The sequence below is a fragment of the Myzus persicae genome, unplaced genomic scaffold (genome assembly GCF_001856785.1).
Source record: "Myzus persicae strain clone G006 unplaced genomic scaffold, MPER_G0061.0, whole genome shotgun sequence".
Lineage (NCBI taxonomy): Eukaryota > Metazoa > Arthropoda > Insecta > Hemiptera > Aphididae > Myzus > Myzus persicae.
Window position 1 is genome coordinate 123,948 of NW_019104422.1, and position 18,487 is coordinate 142,434.

The following is an 18,487-nucleotide window of genomic DNA, read 5'->3' on the forward strand; positions in this document are numbered from 1 at the left end:
CAGTTTTTTTTTTGGTAACTTGGACCTAGACAATATAGCAATATACAGTGGCGGACCTAGGATTTTGTTTTTTGGAGGGGGGGGGGCCCAATATTTTTTTTGTTCATTTCAGATAAGATATTTGACACTGGCTGCAAGTTATGTCGTTTTACGTCAATCTAATAGGCGATAAGATAAGACGTTACATTACAAAATTAGAAACCTGAATTTTTCGTGAATTGTAATTATAAGTTTTATGTCACAGTTATATTCTTACACATCTTATGGGCCAAGGGGGGGGGGGCCCAGGCCCCTCTGCCCCCCCCTTAAATCCGCCACTGGCAATATATGATATTTTCTCATAGAATTTTATCAATTTTATCAAATTACTATATGATACGAATTTGTAATTTGGTTTTACACTTTTCAAACAGTAAAATAACTAAAAAACAAAATTATATGCCTGATGATATTATAGCTGAAAAGTACATACATACCTATGTACCAAAATTCATATTCTTCCCAACTTATCAATCGTTTTTTTTTAATAATTTGTGGATAATGATCAAAAGTTTAATATAAGGTAATAATAGTAATATAGGTTAAAAAATGTACATGCAAACTAACAACAACAATAGTTTTAGCGTTTGGATTAGTAATATGACACGAGTGCCCAGTAGTGTGAGAATCACTGACCATGTAGGAATAAGGTTAGGTATTTACCTATTTATTATCACATGGAATAGAAAAAAATTTCTAAGCAAACTTTGCATTTTATTTTTCGATCCTCAGTAGTATGTCGTAACATAAGTATTGATTTGTCAATCTTTTGAATGAATATCTAGAATATAAATTCAACTTTTTTAAGAACTAAAGGTCACTTATTGTTGCATATACACCAACAACGATTTTATCCGGCTATAGAATTCTGTGGTTGTGAGTACACTTGAAATGGAACAGAAAAGGAATAGTTATGCATGAATACGTTATGAAATCAAATCGAGTTTAAGCTTTCACGGGTCCACTGTAGTATTTGCATTCCAATAAGATGACGAGTATTTATTTCTTCTCGGTGAAACGAATTTTCAAAATGTTTATACAAACGTACACAAGTACACAATTATTTTTAAGCAAGTTTCCAGAAATATTTAGCATTGCGATTCAAATTCTGTAGAGATATATAATATTATAATTATTACCTAACGATAGTAATAAACAAATTGCTGAAATTAATTTGTAATATTTAAAATTTTTATATTATTCATAATTTTACATCTACTAAATACGTACTAGAATATAAAATTCCAAAATATTTAGTTGTACAGGTATGCCAATAAAACATTTACTTTCCTGAGGATGTGATGAATAATTAAAATGTACGTTATTTATATCACTATAAATTCCTAAATTTGTCAAAAAATGAATTTTGTTATTATGAATAATTTATATTTTATGTATAAAACTATTTTAGTTTTCGATAATAATCATTATCAACATTCTATGCCTTCGATCAGTAGTTCTCAAGTGTGCGCCGGAGTCGTGGGGGTAGTGACGTCTTATAAATCAGAATAATATCTGGTCTTATGATAAATTAGTAATTCAAAGGTGGTAGCAGTGGCTTTCTTATGATTAATCATGCTTTGAATTTAGAAATAACGACACTGAAAATTACTTAAGTTAAAAAAGTTCTAGGAGTAGATATTTTTTGGGAACCTTCAGTGGATATAATAATGCGACAAAATCAAACTAATCTGAAAAGGGTGTCATGGCAATATATTGTATTATATTCTCATTTAAAATAATTTTACTTTCATAAATTATACTAAGAATTTCACTAGTTTCAATAGTATAATAAAAGATCCATAAATAGTTTAGGGAATTACTTTTTGCATTATTCTTTATTAAGTTGGTTCAATATATTATCTAATAATAGTATTTATAGCTAAGACTAGACTTAAAAGTATAAGTTATTACTGCTAAAACAAAATGTTTTTGAATAAGTCAATATATTATAAACTCTTTTTTGCATACTTATGCGAACTTAACTTTTATCATTGCTTATGTAATAATATGTCCGTTGGGGGTTTTTTTAGTGGTGAGATAATGGATTTTCTATATAAAGTTCACTACTTTAAGATATACGAACACCACAGGAATCTGCTCTACATACTGGTGTATCTACTAAACGTGTATTGTGGTAATTTACTTGTTGGTATTTCATTCCAGAATATCTTGGAGTAGATTATTATACAACAAATAATTCTTGCATAAATATAAATCAATAAATATCAAAGTTCAGTAAAGCCGTTACACAATAAAAACGAGCTTGTTTTCTAATAATTAGAACTTTCAAGTAAAAATTATTTTTTAACCATATATGATAGAGGTGGTGTTCTTAAAGTCTGAAACTTCAATACACGGAAAAAGACTAATTGAATCTCACTAACCAACCATTTCTTAAAGCAGGTTATAACTAAATAATAACTTTGGTTTTTGAATATGCCCAACATAATTTAAAATAAAATTAATAAACAAAGTTTTAACTTGCATAATCATTTCAACCAAGTACAATTTATGTCTTATCAACGACTTAATAACAACAGGAAATGTAAAAATATTTATATAAGATCATACAATATTAAGATGTTGGTGTATTATATCATTACGTTTTACCTGTCTTTACTCTTTACTATACAACCTTCTTTAAGTTATTGAGATTTATTTTATTTTATCAACAAATAAATTTAGTAAGATACCTAATCAATTCACTTTTGTTAGTTTTTTGATATACCGACGCACAAGAGATTTTGATGAATTTAGACTCACTCACTGTATTATAATATAAGCTATAGATTTTAAGGAAACATAATATTTATATTGTTCTAATATTTTAGTAGCTTAGTATTTTAGTATTTTACGTTTTGAATTATTTAAAAAATACTGTTTCTATTTATGATTAAGGAACTTAATTGTAGGCTTGAAGATAAGTGAAACTAAATTGGATATTTGGTTTCTAAAATTAAATACACTCGAATAGAATTAAATGCGATTGCGTAACAATAGATTGTGTGGGTAGGTCCCTAAGATGTTCTGTGGTTTATTTGAGATTCGCTAGTGCGAAACAATGGTCGATTAAAGATCAACAAAGGGTCACGTTTGAGCTCAGCAGAATAATTGAGAGAATCTTTTGCTGGCCATAAGACAAACGCACCAAACGAAATATAGATAGATAGGGATAGACATAGAGAGAATTATGTATGTATAGTTTAGAGATAGGAAGAACATCTTTTGAAGAATTTAATTTAGCAATCCACTCAACAGACATTTGTATAGTTATATAATACATTTTTATTTAACTGGTCAAATAGTAGGTACCTACTTATAATATTTATGTTTCAGTAATTTATAGATTTGTTTTTTCTTTGTATGATGCTTTTGAAAGTATACATCTTAAAATTCAAACAACGTGTTGTATCTAGCATATACTTTCTACAATATACGTCATATATTATCATCGATTAAAAATGTATATTTAAATGTGTAAATAAATATGTAAATTACAACTTTAACATCGTTGTTAATGTCGTATTTGATTACAGTCTAGATACAGTCTAGTTTGTAATATAATATATACATGGTCACAAAAGTTTAATTTTAACAAAGTACCTCCTTTTACAAATAAAATATTTTGGATAGATTCTTAAATAAAATGGCCTGTGTTTACTTAGAAATTTCAGCACATTTCAAAATTTAACATAAATATATAATCAAAACCTATAATACAAAAATGATTGTAGTTATAATATGACTTAAAAATTAAAAAAATGTCTTTGCTATAACTAAAAGGTTTATAACTAAATGTAGAAAAGTTTTTTACGTATTAATAATATAGTAATATATTTTATGCTTATATGCCTACACAAAATGTTAAGCTGGTGCTATATTGGGGATGTATAGACTTTGAAATTAATGACGAAAAATAATTTTAAGTGGAGAATTAAATCAGCTTATATTTCTAATGATATTTCGTTTTATATTATGTCTATTGTGTTCAGTTATTTATTTTCCTATAAGTAATATTATGGTATTATGTTAAACTAATTCATGATAAAGATAAATTGCATAATATATTATATTATAAATATAACAATGATATTTTCTAAAATATATCTGTATATTATACCATGATACCATGCAAGAGCGTGGAAATGTTCTTGGTATAAATAGCTTAAAAAGAATCTAAACACTAAGAAAATTGCATATAATACAAAACTTAGTAAATAATCAGTCGGTTCTTTCGGAGTAAAATCACAAGGGAAGAAAGCTTCTTGAATAATATATTTTATTCAATTGTATGTGGTCTAATCAAACCTGGGAAAGTAGGTAAATGCAATAATATTTAAAGATTTTTGTCGCAACTACAAAGGTTCAGACATATTTATTTAACTATGTAAAAAATAAACAACAATAATGTAATTCACTGTTTATAACTTTTTATCAAATGTGTGAAAAATATAGTTTCAATATCTTTGGAATTTTTTGCTGTTATATCGTACATTTATAACCGGATTTCCACCAGTACATCAGATGTTAAATTATAATACAAGGTATATGTGTAAATAAATAAAAATAGAAACCAATTTTCATACAAAAATATTATTTTGTGTTTGTATATTCAACATTGTAATATTTTTTATTAAACTTTTTAATGTCGTGTATTATATCCAAATTTTTAAATACTGTGGCTTAATAAAAACAAATTCCTTACAGTCTTGAACTGTGTTTAAAGCATATTATGGTCAATAATGATTTTTTAAACATGAAGAACATCGAGTTCAGAAGTATTAAAAACATTTTGATAACCGAAATAATTTTTACTTTTTACTTAAGTGGCTAAATTCTAGGATTATTACACAGCTAAGGTATATGAAACACAACCATGGTTGGGTGATGTTTAATCCGGTCCGTTGAAGCCCTGTGGCTCGTTTTTCCGTTCTTAATCAGCGATAACCCCTAAATACTAACTTATGATCAACCTACAATTTCCCTTCATTACTAAAGGAACATTATATAACTTCCTTATTATGTCTCTAGGGAGAATCGAGTTTATTTGTTACTATTTATCCCTTTCTCCAAATTACAAGACCCATTCTATTTCTTTGGGCTCAATCAGCAAACGAGAAACTAAACAAATAAACCTTGTTCATCGCATTCCGAATTTTAACTATTATTCTATTATATTGCTCAAAAGATTTAATTATTTTAATTAATTTAATAATGTTATGTATCAAAATTATAATTTATAGGTATAGGTTTTATCAATAGGTATTTGCAATTCAAAGTGAATGAGAATCGCAACTACCATAGTCAACATAAACTTCATTTATCTCACTTCATATGTACATTAATGTGTCTTAATATTTTGTTGATTTTGTGATGTTGTTTCCCTTTCAGTTTTGATTTTTGTGATTATGATCAAGTTATAAACATAGGTTGAGTTTATTTTATTTCAAAGCATTATATCTATGCAATAACTATGAGACATGAGTACCGTATTGAAATTTATAAATTATGAAAATAATATTGGTCAAATTGTGTATTGTAGTTTAATATTTGAAGTACCTCCATTAAAACTATTATCTAACTTCTTAAGTTTAAAGTATTAAATTATGGAAACTTAGTGGTCATATTTTTTAATACAAAATTAAAATTTATGATGAGTTTAGAATTAAATTTGCAGTGTGGGTTTGTAAAGAAGTGTTTGTCAATTAAAACAAAAATGTAATATTAAAAATTACTTTATATATATGTTATATACAAAAATTAATTCTTAACTCACTAAACTTTTAACTTTCAACTTACTAAACAATACAAAGTATATTAATAACTTTAAATTTTTAATTGTATACTTTTTGTAAATAATTCTGCTGTCTCATATTTGAATTTAATATTGTTAAATATGTATATACTAGAACATCAACTAAACCATCATATGAACGAATTGGATGGTATAGTTCTTAAAATTACAAAAATTGTCCAAAAGTATCAACTTTTTTTATGGTTTAATATCATCCTATCGCCAAAATAGGTTTAAATTTAATAATTAATAACTAATAAGGGATAGATATTTATACATCTTACCTTGGATAACTGAATGACAATATCATAATTTATATTAATATATATATAAAGTACATATATCAAAGGTACGTTTGTTACTACAAAATATTTATAAATGTACTTAAATTTAATTATTTGAACAATAGAGTGTCATAAAAAGTTTATAGTATTTATACACTTGAAATATTATATGGCTTTATGTATTAGTAATTTCAAAAAATACCATACTAAGAGGACATATTAAGAAAATTATCTAGTCATCGATGACACGATGATAAAGGTTTTTGTATCCTTAAATTTTAAAGTGAGTTAGCATTTTTAGATGTACAAACAATTTACTATTTCAAAAAGCTAAAAACATGCTTTAAAATTGAAATAAAAAAAATATTTAATCGACTAGATAATATTCTTACTACTAAATTTGATCATAGGTCAATTCACTCAAAGATTAAACATAACGGAGTTAAATTAATTATTCAACATTTAACAATGGTACAACATACAAATGTTATGTGTTTGTAAGACTGAGACAAAGCATGAGGGTATGGAGTCAATGTTTATTTTTATCCGATAGAATGGCTAAATGCGCTTCAAAAAAGTCCACTTCATAAAAATAATTATTCCTAATAAAACTAGTTATACAGTTTAATCTAAGTAAGAGAATTCTAAGTATTATGAAAATATCGAGGTTAACATAAGTGTTGTGATTATTTTAAAATCTAAACTAAGTGAACTATATGTTATGTATGTATGCCATATAGAGTAAATATCATAACGTATCGATCAACGACAAAAATATTGTAATCAATGTTTACATTGGTTTTTATAACAACAATAACATATTTTTATGTTTATAGAGGTTAGTATAATATTATAACTTATAATATTACAGAAACAATCTTTCATTTATCAAATCCAGTTGGTATTATGTTTGTGTAAGGAGCTACTAATTAGGTACCATACTTTTAGAAGGGGCTAGAACATAATATTAATCTAATTTATATTTTAACATAAAATTATATTTATAGAAGTATTTTTTACATTTTATAATCAATTTAATACTGATATATTGCGGTTTCAAAATAAAATTGAATATTGGTTTTACATGAAACAACAATATCAGTAATATGATTATCACACAACATTTACTCCAAACGTTGTTCATAAAACTACAGTTTGTGGTAGGTATTTATCTTAGTAAAAGGAGTAAAACTGAGAAGAGATAGAAGCAACGCTCGATACACATACACCCAAACAAAACAAGTTGTTGAAGTGAGATAATTGCAAACGTTGAATAATACTTCAGACCTCTCGAGTCGCACCCATGGTCTATAGCTTTTTCAACATGCCCTTCCCTTTCAACACCACTTTCAATGGCCCCGAAAGATCTATATATTTTGACCCAAACGTACTATAAGTGGCCCATTATTTTCTTATAAATATGAAATAAGTGTAGGTAATTTGAATAGAAACTTAACAAAGACGACTGTTGTAATATTAGATTTTAAATTCTTAAGCATTTACTAACCATTTAAGTTTATTTTTAAATATGAAAATTGTATTGTATTATTTGTTGTTCAGACATACCTATATTAATATATTGTTAATCTAAACATTTGCTTTGTTTTTGAATACTTAAGGGTACAATTATTATTATAGAAACTTTTCTTTTTAGTAATACAGTAATATTAAATACCATTGATACCAAGTAATATGTAATTAGTTAATATGATTTTTTAGGTTTAATCATATTATCGTATATCAAAAATGAGCGACTGGCGGCTCGAGGGCTGCATCCGGCGCGAGTTTTTTTTTATCTGGACTGTGCTAAATTTTCAAATTACATTATAAACAAAATAAATACTAATTGAAATTAATATTTTCAATAAACCCCTTTTTATATATCTATGCTCTGGCCCCTGCTAGATTTTAATTTTCTAAAAATTGCCACATATAGTAACTTTGAGTTGCCCATCCCTGTCGTATAGAATAATAATATGTTCTTCATTGTAATTTACCGGCGTTACTTTTGACATAGTGAAATGTGACAAAATATATCTTTGACAAATTTCATATTTGTATTTTATTTTGTTATTTGAGCACGTGTTCTGTTTTAAAATATTATATCCTCACTAAAAATTCGAAGTTGTCACAAACATCATATTATGAAAACGTTAGACCCAAATGTATTGCTAGTAAAACTTTATCGAGACATAGGTTAAATAGAGCTTAACAGTTTGTAGCGTACTACCTACTATGTAATGATAATAGTTAACAATATTGTTAAACAATTAATAACTAATTATAAACTAATACAATCTTAACTTAAAATCGAGAACCATTTAATTAAATGTTATTGGCATATATAAACTAATGATGTTAGGTTCCGAATTGTATACCTAAGGCTAATTTGTAAGCGTAATTTATAACTGAAATGTTATTATTTTCACTGGTAATTTATAACAATATTATCAAATTTATATTCAAGCACTATTTTAAAGTTTTTAAATTAATTTCAAACATCTCTACGTTCTTGAGAACATTTTTATTACGGTTACTCAATACTTAAAAGTTAAAGGATATTCATAAGAGTATACACATTTTGTTATCATTTTAATTTCTTAACTAAGTCAAATATAATATTATATAGTTTTTCATTTAATGTGTAACGTTGACAATATACAATACATGTATTTAATTCCATTGAATTAAATAGTACGGGTCACTGATTAGAATCCCAGTATAGAGCACCAATATATGCGACTAATGTATAAAGTATCTATATGTATATATATATCATATCATATATATATGGTATACACATGATAAACCTACACATTAAATCACTTTCACTAAGCTTCATTGAAACTATAAAATTCAAGTATTCTACATACTTATTCTACATACAAGTTTTTTATTTTACATTATTACATATTTTTAAAAATGTATTTCAATACTTAACTTATAATGATAGTATGCATATTAATATAAATTCTATGGTATTTATTTATTTCAACGGGTAAAACATTATATACAGAATAGTTATTATTATAAGTTATAACAATCAACACAGTAGCAGTCAGTAATATAAAAATACAAAGAAAAAAAATGAAATGTATGGTTAAAATAATTTTTAGTGGGTAGAATATAAAAATTTAATAATTTGATAAACAGTAAATTATAAACTTTAAAGTAAAGTAAAAAACACGTGATGTATAGGAGATTGTAGTGAATTATATGCAAAAAATAACACTATCTTTAGTATATTTACAGAACGTATATTAATTGAATGGACGTTGTATTAGAATTAGAAGCACAATTATATATCTGACTCCAAATGAAAAAGTGGTAAATATTAGATCTAGTACAATGAGCTGGGACGTAGAAATGTATTGGCTGAACTCTTATTTGTTAAATATAGATATTTATAAACAATTTTAGTTTTTTTTTGTTTAATTAAGAAATGTATACAGCTTTATAAGTATACAACTATATAATATATTGCATGATACCTAATTATTGGTATTGTTAAAAATAAACACAAGAATTTACAATGCTATATTTATAATTTATATTCATACTAATAAAATCCTGATTGTATTACGTTTGGCCATATACTATCAAATATATTATGAATACATATTATCTACTATCCATTATTATTTAGTATAATTAAAAATAAATAAACCAACAATGATAGATATCAAATAAAATGACAATCGTATAAAATTGAAATTTCAATAGAGTAGAAATAGTGTAATACGTATAAAATGATCAATCAATTAGCTTATTAAATACCTATAATTCAAAGTGATTCCTTCGATTTTCTGTATTTATTCCAAAATTATTTTTATAAAATATAACAATAACGAAAATGTTTAATTCAATCCGTGTTGTGTTTATTTTAAATGTATAATTGGTTAGATTCGTTTTATATATGAAAAACACATACTCCCGGTATGTTATTCAATGTTTAATTTGAAATATTTTCAATTTAATATTGATTGGTAAACGTCTCCAGGCACATATATACATTATTGCTGAACTCAATTTCCATTCCCAAACATTCCATATGTATTTTTCAACTTCTCCCAGGCGACAGTCTCATAGGTTTTTTTTTAAGACGTCACACAGCCCCTAGCCATTTAATAACGCCATCGCCTATGCCGCTGTCAAGTATTCACTGTATTGTGTATATCATTCTGTTTACACTCTTTGTCGCCTACGGGTCCATTTTGATTGACCTTTTGCGTCCTTGTTTGTATTATCCTGCTATTTAAGTTCTTCGCGTTTCATTACTCCAACTGTATATTATCACATCTAGCTCTTTGTTTCCGGTGCTCGTCTTGTCTCCTTCATTTATTTCGAATTCGAGCACACCCATACGCCTCGAGTTAAAAATATTGCATGAATTATTGATGTAACATCCCCTTACCGCCTTTAATACCGTAGATAAATAATGGAATGTTTCACCGACAATGACTTGGGTAATTTATGTAATTTCTCAGGACAAAGCAGCTAGTTGGGATATAAACGACGATGACGACGACCCAAGTCCAAGAGATGACGGAGAAAACAAACATGGCACTAGGTGTGCTGGAGAAGTTGCAGCCGTTGCGTTCAACGAATTCTGTGGTGTTGGAATCGCATATAATGCAAAAATTGGAGGTTTGGAACAAACTGTGTAAACATTAGTAGCATAATACTAATGCAATGTGTTTGCAATAAATGTTATCATATATTAAAATGACATTGGATTTTAAATAGCTTATAAAATATAGGATAATATATAAGTTTTATATCATCGATAGTCGAACGTTATATCTGAAAAAAAAATAAAATCGATTTTGCGATTTATACATAAAAAATATTGTAGTTTTGACATAACTAAGTTACATGTTATCACTGTTTACGTTTTTGTCTCTAATCAACATTTTACTTTTTTGAGATACGACGTATTAGTCGCCCATCGATGATATGAAGTATAATATAAATATTTTATGAAAAATAATATCAATAGTTGATTAGTATAAACTATACATTTTGAACATAATAATAAATATATATTATATATATTTATTGATAAGATACTATACATGTATGATATTCATTATTAATTGAACATGCATCATTTTTTAAATGTAGATACCATTGAATCTAAAATTATTTCAATACAACTGTGATATCTTAGGATTCATTTATACTAAATTATTGAAATTTCAATATAATGATAATAATATAACATTTATAAGACTTCAAAATATATTCAATAGTCATAGAGGTAATAGATATTGGAGATATTTTATTTGAGATCGTCTATCTTTCCTATTGTATAAATTGTTTAAAGTAAAAAAAAAAAATTTTCCATAAGTAATCGAATATTGTGTTGGTATGTTTATCAAAAGGTGTCCGGATGTTAGATGGGGTTGTTAACGACGTGGTTGAAGCAAAAGCATTAAGCCTGAACACAAACTATATAGATATATACAGTGCTTCCTGGGGACCGGAGGACGATGGGGAAACAGTTGATGGACCTGGACCATTGGCCAAAAGAGCATTCGTTAATGGCGTTACATCGGTAAGTGTCATCGTTGCATTATCAAATGTTATCAAATGAATTTTCATTGGTTTGAATTAAAGTAATTTTTACACAAACGTTTATCATTTTTTTTTTTATAACAAGCAACTTAAAATTTAAAATAATTCAAAAAACGGGGATGTTAGTCTGCTATAAAGCATATGTCGAATGTACCTCGTCATTGAATGGGTCACTGTATGGATACTGTGTTGAATTTGAATTCAACGATAAATCAATATGTACGAAAAACGGTTCTGGGTGGAGCTGCATTAGCATCTATTTAAAAGGACATTTTATAATTTATTTATTTATATATTATTTATATTAGTAATATATACGTTTCCATTACCTAGTAATACAGTATGACGAACGAATTTTTTCCAAAAATATGGAATGCAATTTATTATTCTTTATTGTTATGTTGTATATCATATATTACTCTATCGTCATCAATAACCTATTAATCAATATTTTGTATATGTCATAGCACTTCAAACGTTGTTAATAGGTCCATGGTTTAAGAAGCGTACGATTAATCCAAATATTTAAAAAAAAATATCAATAAGTATAGAAAATAATAGTAGACACTATGAGTAAAAAGTTAGTCACTTTGTTTAACATTTAATATTTATTTACTAGGGATAATTCAGGCATGTTAACTGATGAGTTTTCAACACCCGGCGACTGTGGTTTTTACTATAATATTATGTTGCGCGGCGTTTTATATAGGCAAAATAGTATACCTATACATTAATGTATTAGAAGTTAAAACTGTGTCAATTCTTTCATTTATTATGGGTTATTTGCAAAGTTTAAACATTTATTTTTGTTTTTAATTTCCATATACCTATTAATGAATATAATAATAAAGGTGCTAATTAGCATTTGTGAACTTATACTTCTACACTGTAAGATAATTTGAATTTGAAAAGATTAATACATAGTGTTGTTAATTATACATATATAACGTTTACTTGTATAATAAGTTACTGATTAGATGTACAGTAAATGTCAGTTTACAACGGCATTGAGTAGGTCAATGTTGTAGTGTAATACTGTAAAAGATATATCAAATTTAAAATCAATGATAAATTATTGATTTCTTTTTTATTATTATTTTTACAATATAATTTATAATCTGTTGCTAATTAGAACAATAAGTAAAAAAGATGGAAGAATTTATAGCTTGAAAAAAAAGATTGATTGAAGAAGCCTTCCAATAGAGGCACTTTGTAAATTAATAATACAAAATATAATCTAATCAGAGGCGGTTTTGGTCGGTGTGTGATAAATTTCATAAATAAAAAAAAAACTAAAAACGTTGGAAATTTTAAATACTTATAAATAGAACAAACAACTAAAGAACATCCAAATTACATGTAGACATGTATTTACCTTGTGGCTAATAAATTAAATCGACATAAGACGCAATACGTTATTAATATATTTATGAGAAATTATGAGATAAAATTACAACAACCAATAATTTCTACCTGCAGACAATATTATCAACCGATGTCCGATATTTGTTTTATATTTTATACAATTTAAACGTCAGAAAACTAATACGGGCACTAATACTAAGCTAACGGCTTCAACATGGTAACATTCGTACACACATTTTCGGAACGGCCCCCCAACCATAACACATAAAGATGTCGAAAAAAAAAAATTTTGAAAATTATTCAGTAAGTAGTAATCATAGTAATATGAATGTTTGGTAAAATTATGAAAATGCGAAGTCTTTACAGATGTTCATTTTCGAATGAAATGAAAAAAAAAAAAAATCAATGGACTATAACTATCCTTACATTTTTTTTTCTTGGTTATTTTGACAGTTACTAAGGATTTTCTACTTGTTACCACCATTATAGTAGTTATAAGATTTATTTTTCTGACAGTAAATTGCCTCAAAATTAAAGATTGAAATATTTTACTGCTGTAATGCCCATTAAAATCGGGCAATTGTCAATAATAGCTACGGAAAAAATGGCAAAGCAAAAATGGCCAAAGTGAAATAGGCCTTTAAAAATAAGTCAAACAGGAAAAATTGCCAAAGGGGGTCAGGTTTGAGGTTGTCCTAGTGTCGGCATGTATAACTCAGATATACATTATACGTTTTCTATAACTGTTTTATAACATACAAGTATGTTTTAACATTTTTTGTAAAATTTGTTTTGATGTATTCATTTTGACTTTTATTTAATTTTAATGATATCATTATGTATTATGCTTTATGCAATATATGTTGATATAACGTCTAATATATATTATGTTTTCGTTATTTCATTACTATTAACAAATAGAAATGTTTTTCCGAAAGGCTAATTTTAGATTAATATATACATCTTTCAACTTAAAATAGAACAATTGGTTAATATAGCATTGTTTTTAAATTGTATTTAAATTAAAAATAAATATATTAAATGAATTGTTAATTTTCGAAACGTAGGTAATTAAAACTGATTAGCATCAATTGCATACTACAAGTATAATGTTTAACTTTAATGTATAAATATTTCATATGAAAGATACACCATACACTTTTCCCCATTTCTTATAGTTAAAATAGTATTTAAGAGTATCAATTTTCGCTTTTTAGAACTAATAAAAAGAAAATTTAAAATAGTAATAACTAATAAGATGGGAGATAGAAAATGTAATAATGTTTATTTTATAGTGGAAAACATTTAAAATAGGTATTCGAAAAGGAATTCGAAATTAAAACTGTTTATTCTGTCATTAAAGTATTGTAATAATTAGTTTATATAAATTTTAATTAGTTACCTTTCTATTTTGAATGTATGTAAACATAATATTTTCCACTACCTAACGGATAGTTTGTATTTTTTTATATCATTTTTTCGTCCGACGTATGAGACGTCTGTTGTATATTCCAAACCCAAGGTGATTTGAACTATTACAAACATTTTGTGTGCAGTTTAAAAATATATACGGATATAATTTAGCATTACGGTTGAATGGGGTTAGTTTGGATATTATCTGGGCAAATAGAAAGATGGTAAGAGGCAATAAGGTGAAAGAACGATACTGAGATATCAGAGAGGGAAAAAATGAGGTGGAATGCGAAAAAAAAACGGTAGATAGAACCTTAGCAAAAGTTGCCATTAAGGGTTTTTAAATAGCCTGCAACAAACATTTATTTGTACTGTTTTTATGAGCTTTTATTGGCCGTTTCGTCTGTCAGGTAAAATGTGTGCATTTGTCGACAATTTATACACGCATCCGTTCGTTTCATAACAGCCTATTCAAACGAAAAATAATAGAGTTTTTTGTTTTATATACATGAATGAATGTCAAGTCTGTGACCTGATTGTTTAGTTTTGTGCTTTAATTTTTTTTACTTTTACTTTATAAGGGTTTTTTCATAATATGTGTACTTGTGTACCTACTGTTAATGGATAAAGTCCATTACACTAGACATACAAATGCTGAATGGTTTGTGAACTATATAAATGTCCAATGTTTTGTCTAAATATTCTACGTACTAGAAAAAGGAAATGTCCTAGTAGTAATCTTTAGAATCAAATTTACCTTAACTTACCCTTGGGCTCAGAATCAATAAATTCTATCTCGAAATATCAAATTGGGTTCAGGAAAAAAACTGTTCAAAACAAAGCATAACACAAAGAAACGTAATTTGCTAAGTGTTATTTAGACTCTTCAGTACATATGAAAACTTTGGTAGTAAGTAAATTTTCTTCAATTTTTTTCCTATCTAATTGTTTATTATTTTAAAATATAAAATTCTAATAAAATAAAAGATTATATAACATGTTGTTGTATCTAATACGATACTATAGTAGGTACTATTATTTACATCATTTCTCGTTTTATTAATACATGTAAACTAAGTAATATTATTTTAATATACTAAATTGTGTTATTGTATGGTGGCCATAATGGACATTGGATAACGCTTTTAAGTTAGGTGTAACTTATTTATTTTAACACGAATAAAGGAAATAAAACTTACTGATTAAAACAGTATAGTTAAGAACCAAATGGTACTATTTACACCAGTATTAAATAACATTATTGTATTGATTTAGGACCTCTTAGTTCTCTATAACTATTTAAATAATGTGCTTAAATGGCTGTTTGAGAGCTTGGGTTGTAGCTTGTATTGATAACTAAATTTATATGAATGTAACAAAATATTTTCGACAAATCAAGTTAGATCCCTTTGGTTGCAAATACCCGGTATTATAATTTATATATATAAATATCATATATAATTTATTCGTTTTTTTATGAGTTAAATTATGTCCTTTCAGTAAATTATTGATATTTCATACAGTACAAAAATACTTGAGAAGTATATTTTTTTGTAGAAAATCTAAATAAAAGCTAAATCGAGTTAGGTACAATAAGTTGTTTTAAAGGTAAAATATATTTGTGGAAACTTGGAAGGATTCCAAAGTTATAAAACTGTTTATTCTGTCATTAAAGTATTGTAATAATTAGTTTATATAAATTTTAATTAGTTACCTTTCTATTTTGAATGTATGTAAACATAATATTTTCCACTACCTAACGGATAGTTTGTATTTTTTTATATCATTTTTTCGTCCGACGTATGAGACGTCTGTTGTATATTCCAAACCCAAGGTGATTTGAACTATTACAAACATTTTGTGTGCAGTTTAAAAATATATACGGATATAATTTAGCATTACGGTTGAATGGGGTTAGTTTGGATATTATCTGGGCAAATAGAAAGATGGTAAGAGGCAATAAGGTGAAAGAACGATACTGAGATATCAGAGAGGGAAAAAATGAGGTGGAATGCGAAAAAAAAACGGTAGATAGAACCTTAGCAAAAGTTGCCATTAAGGGTTTTTAAATAGCCTGCAACAAACATTTATTTGTACTGTTTTTATGAGCTTTTATTGGCCGTTTCGTCTGTCAGGTAAAATGTGTGCATTTGTCGACAATTTATACACGCATCCGTTCGTTTCATAACAGCCTNATATTTTGGTTAGTATTTTAGTAATATATAATAATTTCAAAATACTGTCAAATGTGCTTTTTATAATAACGTATAAACTGTAAAATATTGTATATGCGAAATGTTTTATTAAAAATAATAATTATTTAGACAGTTGTCTCTAGAACAGCCATAATTTCATTTTAATTTACATGGAGGACTAGTAAATTGAAAATTAAATTTAGGGGTCCAAAGTAAATTGTGGAATTAATAGAATGTTTTGTACAGACTAGTTGAAAATTGGGTAGGAGTTAACATATTTAGGTTTTTGTAAAGATTATTGTTGATGATGTAACATACAGACAAAGTTACGAGTATAAGACAAAAATATACTTGTTTGAAAGCATGAATAGTTTGAGAATTTGAGCACTTATGTTCAAACGTACCCCTCAAGTATATTATCAATCAGTCGCGTACAACTGATGGTTACAAATAGAAAGATACAAGCTTTACATAGTTAAATACAAATGCAAGTAAAATACTACAATATAGATATAGCTATTATTTATTCATTGATACAAATTTATTAGTGTTTAAAAATTAAGGTATGAATTAACTACCAAATTTTAAATGAGAACATTAGATTTGTAGATTTGATATTAGCGATGAAATATCTGGTTCAGGGTTACTTGAGGCCTTCGTGTACCAACATGTAGTCTTTCGCTTACCACAGTTTGAGAACCCCTGACCTAAGGCAATATGTTTTTAAAGAACATTTTTGAATTTGCATGTTGGATAAATTTAGAGTTTTCAATAAATTTTAATGAACCCAAAATAAATTTAGCATATATTAGAAATTATAAAAGTCGATAAAGCTACCTATCTATACTGCAAATCATTAAGTCAGAATTGGGCTTTTTAATTTGAGACAGTGATTACTTTAATAAATCTACCAGTTTTTAGTATGTTCTTTTTTAAGTAAATTAATATTCACCATCAATAACATACATAGTTATTCTATATTATAATTTACTATATTATTTCACATAATATGTACTCCATATTATACAACAGACTATGTTTGGTATAACTTTTGCTATCATACATTTTGTTTGTGCATATTTTGCATATTCCTAATATTATTTATAATACCATTTTTTTTTTTAAATATATACAAGCTGATACGCCAAGCATGCTCCCTGCTTATTTTAGAGTGATGTGTGTTTTTATATTTTTTATATTTTTTCGTGTCTGTCATCACCTTTTGGGGCAGTAAAAGTCCTACGATTTTATACTTCAGCTCTTCTGGTAGGAAACGGAATTCGGTTGGTATATAATAGTTTTACAAAATTTTATTTTATCATATTCTGTAATTCATTTTCATTATTTTTGAAAGCTATTTCTTGACAATTTCATTTTTTTAGTGTCAAAAATTAGATTATTTAATACATTAATACAAGGTTTCTCATAAGGTAGTTCAGACAGTGACCAAAAAATCTAAAAAATATAAAATCCATTTTTTTTTCATAGATATTTTAAGTTAAAATTTGGATGAAATTAAATATTTAACAAGGAGTAAAGGTTTCAGTTATTTTCTTGTAATTTAAAAATATTTTTTCGTTGGTAGAGACTTAAAACTTGAAAAATATATTATAATATTGAATACACATAAAGACATTTTAAAATACTAAATAATGTTTTCGGTTACAAGTAATTCCACTCACTGTATTTATTACGTTTAAAAGTAAATTAAATTACTTCAATACTTTAATAGCAATAATATCATGAAATATATTTGGTGATAGGTATAGGTCTTCGATGATAATCGTTTTTCATAACAATATGCATAATGGCTTAAT

General features: G+C 26.4%; 1 protein-coding gene across 1 annotated transcript in view; it reads left to right on the plus strand.

The window, feature by feature from the left end:
• Window positions 1-18,487, plus strand: part of LOC111042071 — a 112,916-nt gene that overhangs the window by 68,271 nt on the left and 26,158 nt on the right. The window contains exons 5-6 of the mRNA XM_022326562.1: window positions 10,608-10,767; window positions 11,505-11,677. Of these exons, the coding sequence (XP_022182254.1) occupies window positions 10,608-10,767; window positions 11,505-11,677 (333 nt within the window). The remainder of the gene's footprint in view (window positions 1-10,607; window positions 10,768-11,504; window positions 11,678-18,487) is intronic.